The following is a 26,057-nucleotide window of genomic DNA, read 5'->3' as shown; positions in this document are numbered from 1 at the left end:
ACATCTTATATAAATATATTCAGATGATAAAAAACATGTTTACATTCTTAAGTCTACATATCTCAATATAAAACTTTCATATATAGCTGGAAGATGGAAATACAATACATTACAATTAAAGGTGTAAAATGCTTTGCTGCGAGTTTTTCATCGGATGTTTAAGAAGAACAATTTGAGCGCAAATTTACTTTATTGTAAAACCCACACTTCAGTGGAAAAGCCTTCAAGTTAACTGAATTTGTTATTCGCAGATCCGAAATAATGGAAAGTAATGTTGCATTTGAAATTCGAGTTGAACAAAGAGTGGAATACCCTCAAAAAATTATTGTTTGAAGGCAATTAGTATCCTCACGCAACTGAAAGTTCATTATCCACCACTTCTAGACTAAATTGTATAATATATAACGGTGCTTCGTATTTATACTTTCTTGTTTTTCGAAAATCCGATGAAACTTTTGTATAAAGAGTAAATTTTACATATTTTAGTTGTTTAAATATTAATTTATAAATATTTTCTCTTAACTTATCTATTAATTTATTATTCTATCGTGCGTTTGATGATACTGAAGTAAACATCCGATTGCTCCAAAATAACCTTCATGCTCGAGGAAAAGAGCTTTCATTGTTCCTTTCGACCAATAGTCCATTGCGTAAGCTAATAATTTCATCGCTATGGGATTGACTCTGAGGAAATTCCCAATAAAAACCACCTGAAACAATCGATATAAATGATGAAATGCTCTATTGTTCACTTTGAAGTTAACAAATCTTCAATTTTCTAAAAAGATCTGAACACATCAGGAACTTTTGTGCTCTTACTCTGAAAAAGAATTAATTTCCATAAAAATTTAAGTTTGTGAACTCTAACTAAAATATTCACACTGAAATTTTCAAATAAGGGACTTCGGTCTATGATGGCAACATTGGCAACCCAAAAATAATAAAAAAATTTCTAACAATGAGGAGGATAAATATAACGAATTTATCATGTTATCGTTCGCATAAATATTTGTAAACTGCGTCTTCGATAATAAGGTCCAAACATCGATATTTGTCAAGATTTATATCTGAAGTTGTTTTGGACCTCCTGATTTCAAGTCAAAGTGTGTCCAAAGGCAAGGAGATTTTGAGCGCGTTACGGATTAGGTTTCTAGCGGTATATTGTTGTAGTTACCCCCTACTGTACCGTCAGAACAGGATTAAAAAAAAGACGCAATTCGGTAAAGTTCCGATTTGAAGGGTGATTGGGTGGAAATGTCAAGCTTAACCGACAGAGTTTATTTGTTAGCAGTCGCGTAGCGTATGGATAATTGTATATGAAGAAGATAATTTAAAATAATTCCAACTTCTGTACGAAAACGTTGTTTATCTAATAAATAAGCCACTTGCAATGCTGAAAATTTAGTGGATGAGAATTTAATTATTCAAATTTATTGCACAGCACCGCCTAATTTTAAGATTAAGATATTGAAAAGGCGAACCGTCATTTAGGACAAACTGAAGTGATTGTGCTCAGTATCATCCAGAAGTAGTGTGGGAGAAAATAAATAACCGCAAACCGTTTAAAAACAACCCATCTGGGAGTCATAGTTGGTAACAAACTCAACTGACCAAAACATATATAAATTACTTTTTCAAAAGTTGCAGATACATCAAGGTTAACACCTACTGAACCCCGAACCATTTTGTGACTCTGGAGAAGGCTAACATAAGACAGCGGTTCAATGATGGGAGGTTAACGGTAGAACAATCCACTGGAGGAATGAATGGTTATAAAGTGCTTGCTGCCAGACTGCAGACTGTAGAATTGATTTTAAACCTTACAAACTTTTCGCTCGGAACTAAACTCCCTAGGTTGATAATAAACTACTTATCGAGAATCCTATGCGTCAATAAAGTGTCTGTTTTTTTGAATTTCTTTCTTGTTTCTTCCTATTTTGTAATGAATATACTGATATAGCTATGGCAGAAGATTTCCCAATAGAATGATCTTGTAGCGTTCCTCGAACAACAGAAGAATCAGCACTTGGAAGACCGAACCTGGTCGAGAGACCATCTCGGTCAAAAGCAGGATTTGGACTGATTTCAGTACTTAGGAAATTATTAACGACGAGAGTTTTCCTTCCCCAACACTGCAATTGGAGAAAAGTTATGTATTGAGAATGATTATTTATTTTTTGTGTCATAATCAAGTCTTCGAATCAGTTTGATGAAAGTTGTATTATTTACTTTTTCTTCTTAGAATTTCTTCTGTGGCAAAATAAAATATATTAATTGTATATGTATTATGGTACCTAATAAAAAATTTTCAATTCAATTTCCTTATTTTCTGCCCTTTACCCGAGTGCACCGACTTATTTAAGACAGGATTAACGTTAATTCGGTGATTGCTATGGTAACTGCTATAGAAATCAGAGAAATAATCGAGTATTAACGTTAATCTCGCCTTAAATTAGTCGGTGCACACGGCCCTTATTGTTTCAGATCCAATTTAGAGATGGAGAGAGGATAAAGAAATTTTATCCCACAGTATTGGGAATCCCAAACAACGAAACGACACTTGATGTCAGTTTTTGAAAGTTAAAAATTAGTAGACTCTTGTCTTCTAGGAAAGAAGGAGTTTTCATAAAAAATCTTCTCGTGAAGTTATCATAATTTGGATCCTTTGAGCAAATCTTCGAATACGACTTTCGTGTGAAGGTGTCAGTTTTCACTATTTTCCAAGATGGAAATGTGATATCCTGTCCTTATAGAATGGTTAGGTTTTTGTACATTTCAAATTATTATTATTGTTATTGAACAGTGATTGAATTAGTTACGAAGAATAGGTCAATTAATTCACCCGGAAATATAACCTCTAAATTAAAGGAGTTGTTTAAACAACAAATTTGTTCCTCCCAGAAACAAAAACAGAAAATATTACCCTGTTTTATCACCTGATTCAGATTATACATAGTAGGATTTTTTTATAAATACTTACACTCACTAACATTCATCGATTTAAAATTGCTAATTATTAACACACTTGTATCCAGTTTCGATAAACAAACATCGGAATTGGGAAAAAGCAACTATTAGCTGAGAAAAAAGGAATTATTTGACGAAAATCGCAAAATCCCCTTCAAAATTTACAATGACTCCACTATTTGATTCGAACTGTCATTGCCATATCGCTGCAATCTACATTGAAATCCCCAATGAAAAGCTCATTCTGTAAACAAATTTGTCATCACCACCTAGTCACTGAAAGACACGGTTTCTTCAACTGAGGTTTTCCCAAAGCTCTTGTATCATACGCCGAATGGGGAATTCTCCTCAATTTGGGTTATCACTGCATATGCAAGTTTAAACTGAATAATTATGAGTTTCATTCATGATTTTTTTCAAATGCACCGCAGAAACTATCTAAAATCATTCTTCAAATATGGGGTTTTAAAATTTAAATCGCTTGCTTCCGAGTTTAGATTTGGCAACAGCGTCTACCAGACAATGAAATCTTTGTCTATCTCATCAAGATAATGTATTATTGTTGTCCTTTATTATCAAGGCATATTTCAGTCGATGTTGCCAACTTCTAACTTGTAACTTGTGCAATCGACATGAAACGCTTTAAATTTTGAATTTTTTATTCTTCATTTTCAAGTGCTTAAAATATTTTTTTTTTTTGGGAAACGGTTGAAATGGTTCTTTCAAAATGTGACGTTTCAAAGATATTTCATAAAAAATACATCATTTTCGTCAGAAGGAGTATTCTATATTGTAGGGTACCCTGTTACACGAACAATTTTCTTTGTGATTTTTGACAATATGACAATTTTCTCCCTGAAATATTTTCAGATTTCTGCAACTTCCGGTTACACCGCAAAACAACCCACTACTACAAAGCTGATTTGATGTCAATTTGAACAGTTTTCCATACCTTGGGTGAAAACTCAATGGTTTATGAGTTATTGGAATTCTCATGAAAAAGTCGCACTAATCTCAATATTTTTGCCGAGGAGGTTTTTTCAAAGTTGCAGAGGTCTATAAATATTTTAGGAAGGAAGTTTATTGTCGAAAATCCCAACAAGCAAATTTTCAGCACAGAATTGTAATTGGTTTTCCATAAACGTCTAATAGGCTATAGCGGTGAATCACCCTGTATAATCATTCATTGAAATATGTATAAAGGTATTTTTTTCTCCGGAGCTGGAGTCGTAAATGACGGTGGGAACTCGAGGAGTCCGTCGTTCTTTTGGAATTTAATTGAAGAAGTTATAATTGTAGTTCAATTCAAGATAGTTACACTTAACGTATCTATAATTCTCTACCTCAGCAATAACAGTTTCAGACATTTGAAATTGTTTGAACTCCAGGTTGACCGTGGATTGTGTTTTGGATATGGTAATAAAATGTTAATTTTTTCATTAAAGCATGATTTTCTATGAACCAGTGAAGATGAATATTTTTTATCAATCATTGAATAGGTTTACTAGAGAGGAAATTCACGAGAAGCATGTAGTGTATGTCGAATTGATGTGGCCGATACTTGATGAAAATCCATAATTGTAGTAAAAACTGAATTACATGATTTTCACTAACATGTTTACCTTCACAAGATGCTACTTTGATAACGAAACACGTATCGTGGTCGAATAATTTATAACTCATCATGTAATTCAGTTTTCAGTTCGAGGAATGTATGAGCTATATCGATATTTGAAACAAAACGAAAATAAACCACGTGATGAACTCGTAATAATATTCACTCTTGAGTTTGCCATTTCGAAAGTAGCGACAATAACATTCTAATATTTTCTATTGTGGATTTATCATTTTATAGTTCATTCTATCGAAAAAATCACTTTTCGTTCTCATTTACCTAAAAATAAAACAAAAATCAGGTATCCAATTTCACCTCAAATTCTCATCCTGATAATTGTACTCAATAATTTATGATATGATTTCATTCATCGCCACGCTAACGGAAAGTGAAATACCAACTAATCATCATATTAGCCAGTTTTAAATTTCTTATTCGCGCATGCGTATAAATCAATTCCTGCTAACAATTGGGCTTCATTTTCTCGTTTAGCATACAATACACAGGAATAATATATGACGCACACCCACGAGTTTAAAATCGAAAGGAATTCCCTCCAAATGAAAATAGTTCGAGATAGTTGGCAGGCCCTAGAAGAAATTCGGGATTTACTCGCGAGTGTCAGATTTATATAAAGGAAGATACCTTGGACCCTGTAGAGTACCTCTTCCAAAAAATTAGATCTGTATATAAGAGGAATTGCCTAGAACAGCCTATCAGAATAGTAGAAAAAGATCATTGTATATGATCATTATCCTCTAGATCTAGAACGGTAAGGAGTATGAAAGTAGCTTCAGACAAAATTTGTGTTATAATCTACAACTTGCATAATGAATACAAAAAGGATTATAGGTACAGGAAGGAAGATATTTGAAAAAATGTATTGTTCATTTTCAAATTGATTAGTGTCAGTCTGATGGGTTAACACGTCTGCAACACCGATCTGTATGAAAATCTGATACGATGAAGTATGCACAAGTAACGATTTCTTTGCATTTTTGAAGGATCGCTGTGACCTTGCTTGACGACCGAATTGAAAAGTAGCTTCGTTTGGGTCCAATTAACATATCCTCTGAAAATCTAACACGCTCGAAGTTGTGAGAAGTCTGACGGAAGGCACAATAGACCTTAACATCGTAGTGAAATGTAACCCCCTCACCAAACTATAATTAACACGCTCGAATTTTTTCTGATTTTCAACCCTTTTGGTACGGTTAGCCCAATAACGCAAACCCTGAGATTAACATGAATTTATTGTCAGATACACGTAGCGCATATACGGTATCTTAATCTGACACGCTCGAGTATGTACACCTGAAGATTTTTTTACATTTTTGAGAATCTACACATGCTTTTCCCACCGCTGAAAGTGCATATATCATAGAACATTTTTCTTTTTACCATATAATCCTCAAAATCCACAAGTCTCCACGAGGCTCGAGTAAATTCCGATATAGCATCGTGGGCTTCACAACTTACAGTATCGAACCGATATTTTCCAAGCTCTACTTGATATAATGTCACTCTTGAAATTACATGCATATGTAATTAAAACCTACCCTATCAATTTTTTCTTGTATAGCACACATTCGTGCAATGGAACCAATATTATTCGTTATCGTCACCAAGGTGGCCCTAGCTAAGTCTTCCCTTTTCACTTTACTCCTTTTGTCTCTCGAATTCATGTGTCCAAAGCTTAAATGAAAGAATTTTCCTTAGGCATGTCTTTTTGCGATATTATATGATATCTGCATATTTACAAACTAACCTGCTAGCTACAAGGTCTCCAGGCAGTCCGAATCTGGAATAATCTCCTCCATAAATGTCACGAACTAACTTGTCTACGTTTGTATTGTCTCCATTGGCCGCCAATTCGATTGCCTCCTCGAATGTGTTACACCCGGTTAACAGGCAGCAGAGTCCTAGGAAGGTTCCACCGCCCAAACTATAAAAAAAGCGAAAACTTTTCGAACCTTCGTAAACTGCTCCGCAAAGTCAAATATTCTTAATCTATTTCAAACGATATTTGATGATTACTTAATCATAAAAAGCATATTAGTACGAAAATATAAGGATGAAATTGATTCAGATACACAATATCTACGAATATAAAAATCAAAAAATGTTATGATCTAAAATCGAACAAGCCAACCAAAGTGGCCTTTTTTTTGCCAACTCCTTACCAAGGTTAGGCAAAGCCTTTGGCTTGGCCGAGTATTTCAGAACAGCGACAAATTTTTTTGTTCTGATACCCTACTTATTCCATCCTAAGAATGACAATGGTATTGATAAAACCGATGACGACCTTAGGAGCCTTTTAGGATTCTCGTAAGGATTAAGGACTGGCTTACGCATATGCAGTCCGAGTCTTTGACTTGTACAGGGTGGGCGAAATTCGATGGAATTGAATGGCTTTCTGTAACCGTAAGAGCTAGGGAAAAATGGATGGTTCGTTTCCGACCTGGATTTTCCAAAGATTGTTATTGACCAGAACTGCATCCCTCCATCTTCTTTTGTTTTCAAGTGAAAACTCATTTTTCGGCTCTTCGTACTCGTGCCTCTATTTTTTTGATCACTGATACTTCACGAGCCGAAAAATGTGTTTTTATAACTTGAAAACAAGAGAAGATAGAGGGATGCGGTTTTGGCCATTAACAATCTTTTGAAAATCGAGGTCGGAAACGTGCCATCCATTTTTCCCTATCTTCCACGGTTACAGAGCTGCAATTCAATCCCATCGAATTTTGCCCACCGTGTACATACATTTCAACAGAAGATTCCTGAGGTCGAAAGAAAGAATCCACAGAAGTGTAGTGTCATAGATTTAGCTTGTTATTCTGAAGGGATTTTTTTTTTCAGAGCTCATTATGAAAACCTAAAATCGCTATCGGCGAGTTGCGATATTGTTGGCGCTACTCATATCATTACATTTGAATAACAATAGAGCCCGAATGACCGAGATAATAAACTTTATTGTGTCTGGGGAAGACTGGCAATACCTACTGTTCGGGAATATCGGAACTACCCGTATACCTATTTATCTAGGCAGAAAATGGTAATTAGTAGGCGAAGTATTTTGCGCGAATGAGATTTTGCACTACCATACTATCGTGCGTGAGAGAAAGGGAACGATCCAATCGAGTAGGAAAGAGAGGCACCTTTACACTAACAATCTTTCCTACGCTATCGGATCGTCTTCTTATTTTCGCTCGAGATGATGTGCTTGTAAAATGATTCGTACAAAATAGTGCACTACACTTGATACACTTGGTCGCCTCGAACAGGTCTATCCAATAGCGCAGGATTACACTGTAAGTGTAAGGGTATCTAATGTCTCAATGTTGTCTAATGTCAATGTTGATAATGGATTTCAGACGTTTTCATACTCAGTAACCAAAAGTTATTTTCACAATTTTTCATCATTTGCCGTTCATTTTTGAATACGGAATATTGTCGATTACAAATAATATCATTTACACTTGGGTGAATCCTACCTTGTACCAGATATCCTTTTGTAGTTGGTCGGTGAATTTACAGCTAATACACTAACACCAGAGCCTATATTAACTATCAGGAACGGGTAAGGATTCGAAAAATCGTATCTTTCTTTTTTGCACAAGGTTTCGTCAGTCGGATTACTCCAGTAGTAGCATTCGCTGTTATTATAGCTGTCTACGAACTGCAGTCCTTTCAGCAGAGAATCAAACTCGTCATACTTGGCCAATTTCATGTTCACCTCCTGAAAGAAGTTCTTAAGGCATATTGCGGGAAACAAATTGAAGATGGAAAAATACGATAGAAAACATCCAGGTCGCATGCAGAAGGTAAGCTTTATACAACGAACGTCAGGTAGGCTATGAAATTATGTTTTTGAAAGTTGCTAGAGGGATGTGATATCCTCATCAAAACAAGTTTTAGGTACCTACTTCAAACAAAAATTTTTGAAGAGACTGAAAAGTTTTGAGAAAATCATTTTAGTGAATGTGTTTGAACTTGGAACATGTTTCGATTGATGAAAAAAATCTGTTTCCTTCATTCGAAAATTTCAAAGTTTTCGAATATGCCCTTCATTCCGATTTCCGATGAAAGGCGATCATCGGCGACACCATAACTGTATTCAATTATGTACTTTAATGTAACAATTCGATGGCGTGAGATGAAACCTGGATCCATGGTGCACATCTTATACAACGATGCCAAATCTAATTTTGACGAATTCACTATTTATCTGATTATGGATAAACTGGAAAATCTGAAACGAATTCCTGAGTGACATTAGCACCTATAATTTTCAATTGAAGTATTTATTCATGGTCCATGAAAAGGTCCACTTCGTTTGAACATGAATATTTTAATACTAATTTTTACATGCGTTCTAAAATTCGGGAATTAGATATTTGAACAAAATGATAACACACTTATTCCCGGAAGAATCGCACAAAAGCCGATTTGGCTAGTTTCTATCCTATTTCGAATAATTCATGAATGAAACTCACAACCATCTACTTTGAACTCAGTTCGCGTTCACAATGAACATAGTAAGCCCTTGAGAAAGCCATTTCAACGAACGTTAGGTGTAGCTGAAGTATTTATTTTGCTCACAATACGAAGAATAACAAAATATTAATGTTTACGTACAGCTATAAATCGAGCGTAAAAGTTGAGGTCACGAAAAAATCGAGCGAAATTTTTATCGCATTTAAAGCACAAGCGTAATTTTCATTTTTAACTGTATGTAATTTTTCGAGATAAGAAAGGTGGTGCAATTCAGTTCAATCGACCTAGCACATAGTAAAGGATAAAAGAAGAAGAAGAATTCAGTTCAAAGCCGTTTGGAAGTGTGATGACATAGAAGGAGACAAGGTCAAGCTTCGATTATATAATGAATAAGTCACAGGAAGTGCTTCAGATACTTTCACGAATTAGTTTATTGCACGGTACCAATCAACTTTATATGAGTTACACCATTGCGCAACAATGACGTTTCGTATGGCGGATACCAGAAGGACGCGAGTATTTTCACCTATAGCTCCTCCTTTGCTATGATCTTCTTGGTTGAAAGATAAATTCTAATCATATTTCTTTTCAGACCAGTTTTGCACACAATTTGAATTCGTTGTAATTTTCTTTTCTGAATAACATTTTCAACTGAAATGTTTCTTTACATGTAAAGTATAGGGTCGATAATTCATGAAAATATCTACATAAGTAATTGATCTAAAAACTGAATTACATCATTTTTATCGAGATGAGTTATGTAGCTTTATCCACCTGAAAAGGGGTGGTTCTAGCTAGGGTGCAGGCGGTGCGGTGCACAATATCGCTAGAACTCAAGAGGCACCGCAGGTTTCTGCCGAAAAGAAAATAATTAACAACATCGTTCTGGTTCATTCGCAATAAGTGATGTACGGATTTACCACTAATTCAATTATTTTTTTCCGAGAGAATTTTGTTTAAGTATTCCAATTTCATCAAAAAATTGTAGACTTTATTTGTAATTTAGCAGTATATAGGATTTCCTTCCATTATGTAATCGACGTGAAACAATTTATGATGGTAAATTTATTGTATGATCTGTTCGATTGTGTCCATAAGTTTGGAACATTCACTACAAAGTTTCGGCAAGCATTTCCAGCCGTATTCAGGAATTCTTCTATTGTTAATTGACAAAATTATTCAGTCGCTCATCATCTGGAAAATAATTGTTTTAAACCATTCCCTCTTAGATTAATAATAAATGGATTCGTTATTCAGATGTTTACTATCAAATCGATTCATGTAATACCGAATCTTGTTTCGAAAAATCTATCAACCATTACTAAATTGTTATATTTATGTACTGGGTGTCCTAAATTCCATGTCCAGTGAGAGGATTTCGGAGAGCAGAAGAGCAAAACAGATTCCACGTTCCGAGCTCTTTTTCACAGGAACAAAGAATGGTGGAAACCGTAGCCTCCTACGATAGTTTGTTTTTGAATTTTTGGCTAAAATTCAGATTTTGACGATTTCAAAAAGCTTTCATAACTTTTTTTCTTCGAAAGTTCGAATCTGAAACTTGAATTCTACAGGCACTTTTTTACGAAGAATCCACTGAAAATCTTGAAATTTTTTTTCCCTTTTAGATTTTGAATTATGAGTTAACGTTTTTATTAATTCAAACTATTATTGAATTTGCCATCTTTCAATTGGAAAAATCACAGATTTCTAAAATATAAATATGTCTACAGTTTTTTCTCTGAACGTAGCTATAAAACATTAATTATAGGGATAATTAATCAAATTGGCTTACTTTTATCCCCTTTGATTTTACCGAAAACAATGGAGCTGTTTAACCGATTACTTCTTTTCGCAAAATAGAGTCAGACTTGAATATTTCACTTTCGAATCCATGCCAGTTCTTGAAAAAAGTCAAGTTTTCATAATCATTCAGCATTTTTTCAATCAGTTACAAAATAAGAAGAGCTGAATAAATTCAACAATTTGAGAATGATTGGGAATATATCTTTATGTTTCGAATTCTATACTATCCTTTTTGCATCAAATTCTATACTCGCCTTATTGTTTTCGATTAAATCAAAGCGAACTTCATGAAAGTATACCAATTTGATCAATTAACTACGCCTACGTCTAGAAGAAAACAGTAGTTATATTTTTGACATTTTAGATTTTTTTCCATCTCAATGATGACAAATTCAATAATGGCATTGAGTATTAACATTGGGGTTTAATACTCAATGATAAGAGTTTACATATCAAAGAACCATTTTGCCTCGAAATATAGAAAGGAGAATTTTTTTCAGATTGTCAGTGGACTCTACGTATAAGTTCATCTAGAAGGTTTATGTTTTAGATCATTGACATAAAGGTCAACTTTTTGAAATAGTCGAAATCTAAATTTTTATAATAACTCAAAAACTTAGGATCCTAGGAGACTATGGTTCTCACCATTCTTTATTTCTCAAAAAAAGGGCCCGGAAAGGTGTCATCTTTTCTGATCTAAATTTTTCTGTTGTATATGCTTGAGCGAATGAAAATGTTGCATTGGGCCAAAACATTCATTCCTTTGAATATTTTATATTCTACGATTCATTACCTATATTCTTAAAAATTTCAAACAAGACAATTTGACAATTCTAATATTTTTTGTTGGAAGAAAATTGCATAATCTGCATATCGATCCTTAATAGGTACATATTTCGGTTTATCATTCCCAATAATAAGCTTTTACAATGAAGCACAAAAAATATTTGTAATTAAAATGATATATAGACTCATAAAATGTGTAGTCGCAATAGTACTATTATATTTTTTACTTTATGAGATTAGGTGAAGTGGTTACTGTTCAATGAAAATTTTAATTTTGAATTACGGTATACCTGTAACAGTTCATTTGCTTTTCTCCCGCCACGGTTTTTGTGCACTGGTAGAAGAACTGTTTGATAACCTTGAAAGTCCCGTGAATTCAATTTTTTCCCTTGAGATTAGTAAAAGTTTAAATAATTAGAGGTTTTTGGATATAAATAACCTATGAAAACTATTGCTACGAACGGTGTATATCAACTTGAATAATTTTGGAAGACCCCTTCCAATAAATACAGCTAAGGGCCTGGTATTTTCTATAGACCTTCAATTCCAATTTCTACTCACCCTCTGGAAATCATTTTCGAATTTATATGCACCTCCTCCAGTCGCACAAACTGTCGTCACAAAGTTTGCCAAACCCTTTGATTTGGCCAAAGACAAAAAGTTTTTCATTTCGCTGGTGGGGAACCTGATGAAGTGAAGGGTGCCTCTTCTTCCCCTGATAAAAATATCGTTCATCTTAAAGAAAAATATTCGGTTTTTCTCTTTCAAAAATTAAACAAAGTTTAGATGAATTCAGATAGCAGGTTATCTAATATTTTTGATCACTCTCTTATCACAAATTCTCTCCACAATAATAATTGAGAAGCAAAAAATAATTTGTATACAGGGTGAGCCTTGGGTTTTCCTTATATGGATTTTAGCCGTGACACATATGGAATGAGCGAATGCAAAAATTCTGATCTTAAGGGTAATTTTCATGAGGAAAAGGGGAAAAAATTGGAAAAAAAATTGATGACATGATTGGTATGATAATAAACATTACAATAAGTAAAGTTATTGTATCTAACATTGTCTCCAACCCTATACCTGAATCTGAAGATTTTCTAAAAGTTAACAATTCATTTAGACTATCTTCGAGTCGAATTCGAGACAAATGGATCAATATCTTTAGAACCTTGAAGTTTATGTATGGGGAAGTTCAAATAAATCATGGTCTAAATTTTGTAGAGAATACATATGTAATTCGATAAGAGCGTAATTGTTTCAAAACTCGAGTTTCGTGCTTAAATTTATCTACTACTACCTACTTAAAAAATTACTGTTATGAACAGATATTCCTTGTCAGATGCTTTGAAAAGTCATTAATTTAATTGCCAGGTTACGCTACTGACTTCGTGCTATTAAATCATTGGGATTTGCTAACCAGCAGGGCAATTAATTTGTTATAAGTAATAAGGTTATATAACATAACTACGATGGATATTTATCGTGGTCCTAATCTAATGGACATCGGGAGTGAATTCATTTGGTTTGATATCAATTCTTTGGGCTATGAACACTTGTTTCGATATTCAAGCAAAATGTTATAGCTTTCTAGTCCAAGAATGTCATGTACAAAGTATGTAAAACCATTAAGTATTAAACCTCAAAGGTAAAACTTACAGGTCACGCACAAAATTCAGATATTTCCTACTGTTTTGTAGAAACATTTTATTTTATGTATAATTTAAAAGTTTGACATGTACCCTCTAATAAGTTTAATTCTGAATTAGAGTATTTCTTCAGTCAAGTACGTTTCTAGGTTTTTATTATTCATTTTTGGCGATTACATGATAAAAGCTAGTAACCCCTCTAGTTTAGAGAATTGAAGCTACCAAGACTCCTGCAGTTGCTCGGAACCTCAAGAAAACAACGACCAAGACTTCTACTGAAATTTGGTACATAGCCTCATTGGGCTGAGCTCAGATTGCAGCCACCATTTTCTATTCGCATTGCAAAATAAGCGGTGGTAACCAGAGTAACCCGAATATGGCTGTGACCATAGAAGTTTTAGTCTATTCAAACAACAAAATAAGCATCCGAATTCAAAACGATTAGCTTTTGAGGTTATGAAAACAATGACGACAGGCTTATATATTATACTATAGTATAGTTCCCTAACTGCTCACCCTAGTACTGCAATCTCATTTTGCAACGCCAATTGTTTTTATGATGAAACTATAGAACTTATCAGCTATATTTTGTAACCAGAAATTGATCCCTCCCGTTTAGGGCGCATAGCAAACTCCTCAATTATGCATTATTTTGGCTTTAATTAATTAATACGGATGCGTTATTACTTTTTAGATCAATCCATGCAACGCTTACATTTCTTGCAAGATACTATAGATTCAGAAAAAAATTATATTCTCACCTGTAGATGCGTATCGCGATGTCCCGTTTTACCGTAGGCCGAATTCTTCGTTAGATATTTCCTTATATTTCTGACTGAATCCACTTCGGATTCCAACTCAGCTTTTGTGCTATCTTTCGGTTCGAAATAGACCAGCTTGCAGAGAGATCCACCTATGTCCATCCCAAACCATGGCATAGCTGCAACAACAAATTTTTTTCATGTTTCGCCTGAATATAAAGAAATAATGAAACTAATATGAACAAAATAAATGAAATATTGCGTATGAATTCTTGGTTTGAAGAACTTAAAGAAATGGACCCACTTCCTCAGCAAAGTTTAGGCGGAATCTTGCCGCCTTCTTTAGGCTAATTTAAAATATGATTTGGCATAACTGACCAACTTCTGCACCCCAAAAGAAAAATCCTGTTGTTCCTTCTACGAAGAATTCATACTCATCATCACAATGGAAGAAATCTAATTCATTGCATATCTGAATTGGAGGGTTTCGCTGAAGGATTATGTTTTCTTTTCCGGACAATCAATTCTCTGCGATCGATGTTGTAATAAAAATACATAAATAAGTTTAATTGACCACAGCGAAGTCCAGCTTCTCTTATCAAAGAGTAGTATATTCCGAGAAGGTTTCTGGCAGTTCAAACTGTGAATATGATGAAACAGTATATTTTATGATTTCTCTAGCATCAATTAACCTTCTATCAGTATTTGAAAAGCCCATTAAGTCATTTAACTAGTTTTTCAGAGAAAGTAACATGTATGTATACCACCATCCATATGAAATATTCATTTTACGAAAATTCAAATGAATCATGAATAGTACTTTATTTCAATATGCAATGAAACATCCGAATGCAATCTTTTAATTTCCATTTTAAACGTGAACATTCATTGATAGGTATATGAAAATGTAAGCATCGATATGTTTTGAGAGTCTGGCACCGATGTTCCTCAAACGATCCCTGAAGTTATTAGGGGCGACTCGTCCTATGAGGCAGTGCCTCACCAATAAGTTTTAAAAAATTACAACTATTTATCGCATATCTTATCATTATCGCTATCAATCGTCAGTCACAATTTCGTTTTCTTTTCATCCTTTGCCTCCAAAAGCATTTATAGCATAATTTCGCGTCATCATGTGGCAGCAGAATACGACCCGGACTTTCTATCGGACTACGAAGTCTCACCGTTTTCCATATTTCATCTCAGATCTCAATTCCACTTCGACACATTATGAAGTATATTAGATTAGGGTAGATTCATATTGGATTACAGGAACTAGTAGTCCGAGAGCTGGCAACGAAAATCGGCAAGAGTGTTGTAATGACTCATAATTAAATATGATCTAGTATTGAGTTTAATTATCGCATTTCCATTCGGATTCCGATTCAGCGTCGATACGGTGAATAGTTCGATGACTACATATATGAAAAACTGACTCTATAGAGATGTGTTAATTGCAAAATGTATCCAAATTTTGGAGAGTTAATTCAGCCCATAGGCAGTTCCATAGAACTGCATGGAAGTCTATTCAAACCAGTTGAATTACTTTCATCTTAATTTTTAGCGGTTTTTCGCAATTAACTATACTCCATTCACATTTATTTTAGCAGTCGGTTGGCCATGAAATAATTGTTTTCGTAACTAGAACGGATTAACTCATGAAATGTTGTCAATGTCATAACGCTGCTGCCACAAACTTATATCAATTTTTATTACGAAAATGCCGAAAGTGATTGAAAAATAAGACAGGGTTTCAAGAATCAATTAGAATTCAGGTCCGCTCATTCAAATAGTTATACCCTGATATTCTAAAACCCACAATACGTCAGACAGTAGCGAAGATATCCAATGTAAGAGAATTTATATAATGTTTCATCTGAATCTAAACGATTTAGCTTTTAGCTGTATGTTTCCACAATCAGAGAGATTGTGAATGAAGAGGATGACAAAGAATTTCCTTCGATTGGGAGACCCAAAAAAGTGGTGGCATTTGAGAATTTTATGTTTCAGTGAATTAATGCGAAAAGTTTGCTACAGAATCTTCGATTAATGTCATCGTAGAATAAGTTCCCGAAAATTGATTTTTCTTTTTTTCATTTGACTTGTCGTATACATTGTAAATGTCTTAAGGTACCAATAAATACCTAATTATTATTATTTTATCAATGTATTAAGATGAACAGCCGCAAATACGCTCCAGTTGTAATGTTAATTGTTTATTCATGTAAAATTTTTGTTCAAAGGTGAAATTCATCTTGACTTGAAACTTCCTATAATTCCTTTTAATTATATTTATGCAAGATGATTTTTGTTGAAGAATTCAATATTCTTGTAATTATCCGTTATTTCCTTCGAGAGATACCCATTCCCAACCACTGCATCATATGCATTTCTTCGGGATAATATTTTTGAAATCTACAACTGATGTAACGTATTCAAACTTCAGCCAAAGAAGATAACGAACATTAACTCTTTTCAAGTTAGTGCATATTATGATATTATACTGATCTCTTGAATTTCCATGCAAATAACTGGATTTGGTATGCCTTCAATTAGTTTGTATAAACTTCAATTATGTTCGTCACATATTTTCCGAAGAGATTCCACATTGCGATAAAATACGTAATAACAGAAACTTTTACGTAGAACGGGCAACATGTTATACAAAAAATAGCTGTTATGGATTGAGTTTTATTTTAGTATTTTAAAATTGATGATGTGATGGTAACGGAGAAAAAAAGAAATTTGTTGATATTTTAAAAAAAAGTCAGTTCGCAATAGAATTTTTTTGATAAGTTACGATTCCGTATATTAAAATAACAATTTCATATTTAAAATAAAATAGAGCCCCAACGTGGTACTAAAATAATTTTATAAAAGCAGTATAAATTCACAAGATGGAAACAAGAAAAAATCGAGGAAAATCAAAATTGACAGAGAATACTGTGATGTGGAAAAACGACAGTAGAATACAAAGGAACATGAATGAAATTCAAAAAAATTTAGAAAAGCAAAATGCATATATGGAGGAACAAGAAGAACAAATTACAGAACAGAATAAAAAAATTGAAAGAATGATGAGTAGAGGAATATGTACTTCATCAGATTTTCTCAATATTATTGGAGATGGAAAATTGAAATTTGACGGAAGAATGAAAGGAAAAGATCTAATATTTTTTTTGAGATATTTAGAAAAAGAAGAAATATTATTATCCTCAGTTGTTGCTTTGAATTTTTCAGACGAAGTTTTGTTAGAAGGAAAAACATATAGAAGAAATGGGAACAAAACAAGGAGTAGAAAATGGGGAAATATCAACAGTAGAAAAATGGAACGGATTGGAGAGAATTATTTAAGAAAAAAGAGAAAAAAATGGAGAAAATATAAAAAGTTCAAAAAAAAGTCTCAGGCTAATAATTGAGAAATTTTTTTTTGTGTGTGCGGAATTCAGTTTGGAAAATTTGAAATATATATTCCCAATATTATTAATTTGAGGAATAAATATTTTAATTTTGGGGATGTTGTTATGGTTTGAGTTTTCTCTATTTAATTCAGTTAGTTTGTTAAATGAGTGTGATATTTTTATAGAAATATGAATTACAAATTAAAATTATTTAGGTATCATAGATGCTTAGTATTTTAAAATTGATGATATGATGGTAACGGAGAAAAAAAGAAGTTTGTCATTGATATTTCAGAAAAGTCATTTGAGAATTAAATATTTTTGATGAGCTGCGATTCCGTTAATTTGAATAACAAGTTTATGTATAAAATAAAATGAATGTTTAAGAAACGGATAGTAACAATACATATACATTGTACGATTGGAAAGTTTATAGGCATTATGCTCTCTTATTCAAATAAATAGAATAATAGAAATAGAAAAAATGTTTACGAGTAATTTGACAGGATAGGTCTGTTCGTTTTTTAAGGGTATAACATCTGCAAGGTAAATCAAATTTGCGGGCAGTACCTGTGAATCGGAATAGCACTGTTTGAGATTTTTGTTCAAGTTACTAGAGTACTCCAGAAAGAATATCTTCAAACTCAAATTATCTGAAAACGGTTACTTTGTTCGATTCATTAAGATTACCTCTTTTCAACATATTCAATAGTTTCGAAAATACATATTGCGAATTTGATGATTACAAATTCACAGACATAAGATGTGAGAGAGGTATCCTCCATCTACAAACGAAGTAGCAATGCAATTGGTTCTTGCATTATTTGGAGGACGCGTCATTAAAGTCATATTAGGTAGTATCCTTGAGTAAATACTCAATGGTAGTATGTACTCATATTCTCTTTATTGTTCAAGGATGAATTTCTTTAAAAAAATCCATGGGCGAAACAGACGGGAAGAGCTAGTTCTATTCGAATTTGAATATTTCAGAAATTCCGAGACTTAGTTCCGTAGGTACAAATATTTAGAATGATCTGAGTCGAATTGCATCACTAGTGAGGATGTCCTCTCATAGAACACCTCCTTGACCCACTGTGTATCTGGATTGTTCCTATGAACTTGTTTTCAGAGCTGATGTGCGATCATTGTGATTTTTCTTGGAAAATTCTTCAGCCTCTTTTTTAAGCACATAATTATCATCAATAAAGAATAAATAAATTGAATAAATGAAAGTAACACATGCGAATGAAAATATCCCTTTCCTCGTAAACATTTTCAGTAATTACATTGAAAAATATTCTTTTATAAAAAAATCGGTGATTCTATTTACATAACGCGTAAACGATTCACCTAATTCTCCTTCACGATTCACTCGGTGGGAAACTTAAATATTCAACGATTGGGACATGGCGTAGGCATTGTATGTAAAGTGAAACAAGAAACTAACACGAATTCTCAACTCCCAAGTGTTTCAATGGCCTTTTGTTGTTTTAACGCGTGTATAAAATGAATTTTTAATATTTCTTTGATTTGTTCAAATTATCTGCGACGACAGGAGAAATTTTGAGCCTTTGTCGCATTTCTTGGGGAATTGGATTGCGCGATTGCCACATAAACACGTCGAACACAGAATCACTTGCCAGCTACTATTTGTTTAAGCTGCAAAAATACCAAAAGTGCTTAAGTATCAAAAAGTAAAGAAAAAATAAAACTTCGTGATAAAAAAGTGTTATTTTTAATTGAAACTGCTCATTTCAATAGTAACCCTGATATTTTGAAATCGACGATTTATCAGACAGTATCGAACATATTTGACGTAAATAAATTTATATTATGTTTCATCTTAATCTGAACGACTTATATTTTAGCTTATATTTCCACAATCAGAGATATAGTGAGTGAAGAGGATGGCAAAGAATTTTCGATCTATTGATGGGAGACTCGAAAAGATTTTGATAGTTGAATATTTTATTTATTTAAAGATCAGCAACGTCAAATTTCATATTATAACTTGAAAAATTAACACTTCTGTATTATGATAATTTGGAATATAAAGGGGGTGGGACAACACAATTATATTTGAACAAAAGTATGTCATTGCATCGAACAACTTTCTTGCGAAAATTTTTAGAGTATAAATGTTTAGATGAAAATATCAGATATATTATGTGTTGCCAGATGTAACTGATGTAACGTCTTCAACTATCAATCCTAGAGTATAACCAACATTAACTCTTCCTCCGCATCTGCATGTTATGTGTCAATGATCTTTCATATTGAAAATAAATTTAGTAGAGAGGGGTCTACACCGTTTAAGTGGTCAGTTGAAAAAGAGGAAATGAATATCTTCTAGTTGGGGAGCCGAAGATGCTAAATCGGGATTTACTCGAGCGTCGTGGAGACCTAGTGGATTTTGAAGATTAGATGGTAGAAAGAAAAAAAAGTTCTATGATGTATGCACTTTCAGCGGTGGGGAAAGCGTCTGCAGGGTCTCAAAGATGTTAAAAAAAATCATCAGGTGTACATACTCAAGCGTGTCAGATTAAGATACTGTATATGCCCCACGTGTCTCTGATAATGAATTCATGCTTATCTGACAGTTTGCGCGGTGGGACTGGTAATACGGAAGAGTTGAAAATGGTAAAAAAAAATTTTTTCCAGCGTGTCTGATTTTTGGAGGATATGTTAATTGGACCCACAGGAAACTACTTTTCAAGGGACTGACAATTTGAACGTGACGCAAGATCACAGCGGTCCTTTGAAAATGTAAAAAAAAAATCGTTACTTGTACATACTCGAGCGGGTCAGATTTTCATACAGATGGTTAATCTCGGTGTTGTAGACCTGTTGACCAATTAATCTGACACTAATCAGGGGGGTTTTCTCAATCTGACACTTTGAAGATGTTAAAAATTCTTTTTTTTCGAATATTTCCCTGCCTGTACCTCTAATCGTTTTTGTATTGATTATGAAAATTCTGCACAACTTTCGTCTGAAGCAATTTTACATACTCTGAACCGTTCTCGAGTTAGAGGGCGATAAGGTCGGGAAGCTTAGCCACACATGCGAAAGGGTAAGGTCAATGTAGAATCCCAGTCTAATCTACATTCATCCAACTATCAAAATGACAAGGTATTTCTACGATGACAATTTTGAAATTAGTCACGAAAATTTTAGTGTTGTCTGTGACTGAACCTTAGAATGTACTATTTTCTAACGAGTGAATTTTCGCTTCAACATGTATCGCTAAACACCTCGCATTAATCGCCATATATCTCAAAAACGTTTGAACGTAGAAAATATTGCTTGAGACAAAATTTGTGGGAAATGTTATGCTCTACAACTTTTATAATGAATGCGAAAATGATTTGAAGCCCAGGGGAGGAGAAAATTCAAAAAAACTGATTTTTGTGACCTTTATGGCCAGTTTTTATTGTTTCGGCTTGCTTAAACTGTCAGATTATATTTTATATATTTATATTATTCTTGAATCATTCAAAATAAGAAAAAACGCCACCGCACTCGTGAATATACACGTGACGTTTTTTTTTTGCAACTTTGGCGCCCCCCCACACATTTTCGACACTCTTAAAGTGTCAAATTAAGAGAATATATACTTTTCAACATGTAATTAACCATATATATCTTTCTGACACGCTCGAGTATGTACAATGACCGTTTTTTTTTACTATTCTGACAGGCTATCCTAGACAATTCCCCCTATATACAGGTCTAATTTTTGGTAGAGGTACTCTACAGGATCCAAGGTATGTCCCCTTATATTAATCTGACACGCTCGAGTAAATCCCGAATTTCCCTCTTCGGCTCCCCAACTATTACGTCAGAAACCACTAATTTATATGGTTTTTTCATTATAATTCCATTCAATCAGTTCCTTAACTCGGAAAGTGAGTTTTATTCGTCAAACGGAAAAAAAATAAAAAATTGTTTTCATTGAAGAACGAATATTCATTCATGTTATAAACATTCCGAGGTGAAATTATCTCTTCTATCAATTTGCACATGAAAAGATTTCTAGAAAAGTTTCGCCATTGGCTACAATTCGTATCCTGGTGAAATTTAAAGAAGACGTTCGTTAAGTGCTGCCATCTTTTCGACGAAAGTGGAAACTATTGTAATATTCGTAACTTCTGCTTATCGTTCAAGTGTTCTGGCATCATCCCACATTCTGGTAGTCTCTCCCACTCATTGAACTAAAGGAAGATTCTTTCTTTAGTTCAATGCTCCCACTTTACGCCTTATACGGATGGCGAGAAAGTCCCGTGGTATAAACTCCTCTTTACATTGATCACTTGTACTTTACTAACTAATAACTAAATAGGGTTATTCAATCAGTTTATATATATAAATGTTCATCACTTATTTTCGAATGAATATCATTTTCCGTAAGTCAATTCACATTTTGATGAAATACATCATTACTGAGACTTTTACATAGTACGGACAACATAGCGCTCGCTGATTTAAAACCAAAAAGTGTTTAGACAAGCGTCAGAACAATGTGAAATGTGTTGAATTTCCAAGGCCAGCCGACTGCTTTCATAAAAGTGAATGGAGTATAATTAAAATAGAATAGAATATGATTTATTTCCCAAATAATTGATGGATACAACAAAGAACAGAAAACATGTCAAAGATACAAAGACCAAAACAACCAACAGTCTGAATAGAATCTTCAATATAATAATGTATCACAAAAACTTCAGAATTAGCTATAATCGCAGAGATAGATTTTTTGAAAATTTTGAAATCATTCGTAGTTCATTCCCGGTAAGTTTTTAAACAGTTTTATGATTATATAAAATGTGCTTTGCTCAGTCATTGAGTATTAGTGAACGGAAAAGAAGTAATCATTCATTCTGCGAGTCGCATTGGTATTCTTAATTATTTAAAAATATTGTTAGTATTTGCATCCATTAAATCAATAATAAGAACAGTGATTGCGGGAATTTGGATAATTATCTTAATTTCAAATCTTTATTTCAAAACGCCGGCGAGTTTTGAATCTGTAATTAGGGAGACGTACTCAATAATTGGTCGTTTCTCTTTTTTATAGGTGAGTTCTAAATGGTTCTGGTAATGAGAATAATAATAAAAAAATAAGTTTTGTCGGACTTGCTATTATTTGTACCACCACCTTATTATCCAGAAAAACTATAACTAAATATTCGAATATTTAAATAATTGAACTTTTCGAAAATTCGATTATCCAATTATATAGCGATTCACATCATGTGTATCATTCGAATATTTAAAGGAAAATGTAGATTATGCATGTCAAATAGTTTTTTTTTATTTTACTAAAATTTTATTTGAAGCAGGCACTTTTTATGAGTATAAGCATTCTGTATTACTGAATGGCACAACGTTTTTTCTCCAATTTTCAGATTAATATCTCGATATTGAAGACATAAATCTGAAATATCGATATAACTAACACGAGTTCTAGGCACCAATATAGTACCTTTCAAAAGCTCTTCAAAGATTGTACTAGTTTGGATATCCAGCTCACTATGATATTACTGATGACAAAGAGCGATGGTTCATCATTAAGATGAACCACTCATTTTCGCTCTCACTCCACTGTATTTTCGTTATCACTCTAGTGTATTTCTAATAGTTCACACAACTGAAATATTCGCAAAATCAAATGATTAATCAATTAGATACACACGGATATACGATTTACTCCCAAATATTGAGTCGAATATTATAGTACACTAGCGGTTTACAATAATAATATGCGAGCAAAGTCAGTTATTAGGCTTGTTCGTAGAGTGGTTCACAACGGTTGTGAACTGTACAGAGCAAGCGCAAATGGATTTTCGCTACCCTAAAATGGAATTGGGCTTGCTCTGTACAGTTTACAACCGGTTTAAATTTCAATAAAATTACTCAAATACCAAGCAGAACAATGTCAATATTTATTGTTCCACAGCTATTCAAAAAAAGGATTGGTAAATCTTGGATCCCATTGATGGTCAACGATTAAGGTTTTTCATCCTATATGAAAGAATGCATTCAATCAGGTTTAAGTTCGCGCAGAACATAGGAACTCAGAATAAAACTTTTGCGAAAAAGGACATAGTAGACAAATGGATTAATAATTAACTGCGATATTGCATCACGTGTCTCGGGATTGCCTAGAAGTGAAGATTGAGAAGGAGGTATCTATTCAACATTAACCCACTTAATTATCGATTCTGTTATGGGTTTCCGCGAATGCCTCGTAAAGCTCAAATTCTTTATCAAGGAATCTATTGTATTCTATTGCATTTCTCCTGTGTTTTGATTGTATGCATCAAAATAGATCGAAAAGAAACATCGGAGGAGACTCGGAAACTCCTTACAATTCGAAATAATCAATCGATGCCTAGTGTAAAAAGTGATGGGTGCTAGGATGCGTGGGAAGTCATGTTCAGTTTTATTATGAAAATACCCCGCAACATTTTAATGGAAAATGGCTTTCGTTTAAATTTTCTAAATTGTTGGTATTTTGTAGATTTTGGGTTTCTCTGCAGAATTATCTATGGACACCCATAAAACGTAAGAGTAGTTTTGGGAGAAAAGAAGAAACTTCGCAGTATTATGATCAGTGCTCATGAAACACTTTCGGCATACAAGGTGTCAACATGTTGATTTTTTCTAATGCATACATAATTTTTTGTCATCCGTATAACCACTCATTGATTTACATCACTCTTCCAAGTTCGAGGGCCTATTAGACGTTTCTGAAGAAATGGACCTATTTGGAATCTGAAAATTGGGATTATGAAATTGTTCAACATTATCTACTGAGCTAAAATTTTCTTGAAGCCTGAGCATTTTCAGTTATACAGGGAATGAAAATAAATTTTTCAAATTTTTTTTTATTTTTTCATTTCTGATATAAAAGGGTATTTAATTCTGAATATATTTCTGTTCAAAAAGTTGCATTCGTACGAATAGTTTTCAAAATATCGAGAAAAAACTGAAAAAAATAGAGATATACGTATTCAGTACCTATTATGTTTGTTATTTCCATTCTGAATATCTTAAGCACAATGCGTTTTCACATATATGAAGTCGAAGAATGTGGAAATATTGTACATTTCCTGAATTTTGAAAAATTCGTCATAGGGTGTTCCAAATGTTGTTGCGATCAAGATTTGCTCATAACTTTCGCTTATCATAAGAGAACCCTATTTTTTCATGAATGCGTTGGAATCTGCGAAGAAAAATTAATGAGTGTTCTAACATGTTAATGCTCCTAAAATGAATAATTCCTGAGTTATTTAGGATTTTTTGAATTTATGTCGTACCTACAGTCAAAGTAATACTATCTGCTTCATAATCTATGGTCATAGAAGATAAATTATTCCAATTATTCCAAAAATAGGTTTCTGATTTGAAAAACGAAAGCTATGGGCAAATCTCGATACCAATTTTTCACACAACCTTCTTAAGAGTTTTTAAAAATTCAGTAATTGTACAATATTTTCACATTCTTCGACTTAAAAAAAAATGTGAAAACAGTTTGTGCTCAAGATATTTAGAATAGGAATAACAAACATAAAACTGAATACTTACTCATATCTCCCTTTTTTCAGTTTTTTTCCGATATTTTGAGAATTATTTGGACGAATGCAACGATTTGAACAGAAGTATATTCAAAATTAAATACCCTATGATATCAGAAACTAAAAAATTGAAAAAAAAAATGTCCAGAATATTGTAGTTCAGTAGAATATAATGACGAATAATATAATCCCAATTTTCAGATTTCAAATAGGTCCAGTTCTAAAGAAACGTCTAACTTGGTACACCCTGTATAATGCGTTTTCTTCGAATCCTACAATACACTTGAATCCGTGGAACTCTGTCTTTCTAATTATTCAAATCGATGTAAGTTAATATGGATCGATCATAAAATTATTTGCGGATATCTTGAGAATGTATTAAAAGAATCTCCTTTGTCTATGACCTTCCCTTTTTTTTTTACTTTTGGGTGTTACCCCTTATGCCAAGAACAATTTTCTTGAGCACCACTGATACAAAAAATCATGTTTAGTTCTTCCTTCTAGTAATTCATAACAAATTCATTCTTCAATGGAATAATACACTTAACACATTCGGTGGAAAATTACAAATACGCATTGTAGTTTGAATAATGCAGGGTCTTTATAAATTATTCTAATATTGCTACGGGCTTTGAACTATTTTTTGCCGCTCTATAATAACAAATATGATGAAATTTCGAAATTCATTCAAGAATAAAATTATTCTCAATTTTCATTCAAATTTATTGAAATCTGCAAAATGAGAATATTTTGATGTCCACTACGATGTAAGAATAATAATTTATAAATACGCTCTATTATATCTGAACGATTGGATAAGAGTTTGATAGTTCACAGGAATTCGAAAACGTATCAAAAATCTATTTCGGGTATGTGCATAATATGTATTGATGAAAAGAGACATAAACTGATAAGTGATTATAATGATGAGAAATTGAATTTGAAAAATGGAGATAAATCGATTTGATAATCGACATGTTAACAGTATTTTTGTG

General features: G+C 33.2%; 1 protein-coding gene across 3 annotated transcripts in view; it reads right to left on the bottom strand.

Annotated features, from left to right (window-relative positions):
• The window catches only part of LOC123318751 (pantothenate kinase 3), a 47,954-nt gene continuing 21,897 nt past the window's right edge, over window positions 1-26,057 (bottom strand). For all 3 annotated transcript variants that reach the window (XM_044905484.1, XM_044905485.1, XM_044905482.1), the window contains 6 exons: window positions 14,082-14,260; window positions 12,230-12,403; window positions 8,077-8,321; window positions 6,351-6,527; window positions 6,142-6,277; window positions 1-710 (listed from right to left, as the gene is read on the bottom strand). In XM_044905484.1, coding sequence (XP_044761419.1) covers window positions 531-710; window positions 6,142-6,277; window positions 6,351-6,527; window positions 8,077-8,321; window positions 12,230-12,403; window positions 14,082-14,260 — 1,091 coding nt within the window. In that variant the 3' untranslated portion in view covers window positions 1-530. The remainder of the gene's footprint in view (window positions 711-6,141; window positions 6,278-6,350; window positions 6,528-8,076; window positions 8,322-12,229; window positions 12,404-14,081; window positions 14,261-26,057) is intronic.

Source organism: Coccinella septempunctata, chromosome 8 (assembly GCF_907165205.1).
Source record: "Coccinella septempunctata chromosome 8, icCocSept1.1, whole genome shotgun sequence".
Taxonomy (NCBI): Eukaryota; Metazoa; Arthropoda; class Insecta; order Coleoptera; family Coccinellidae; genus Coccinella; species Coccinella septempunctata.
This window is presented reverse-complemented; position numbering and strand designations above follow the sequence as displayed.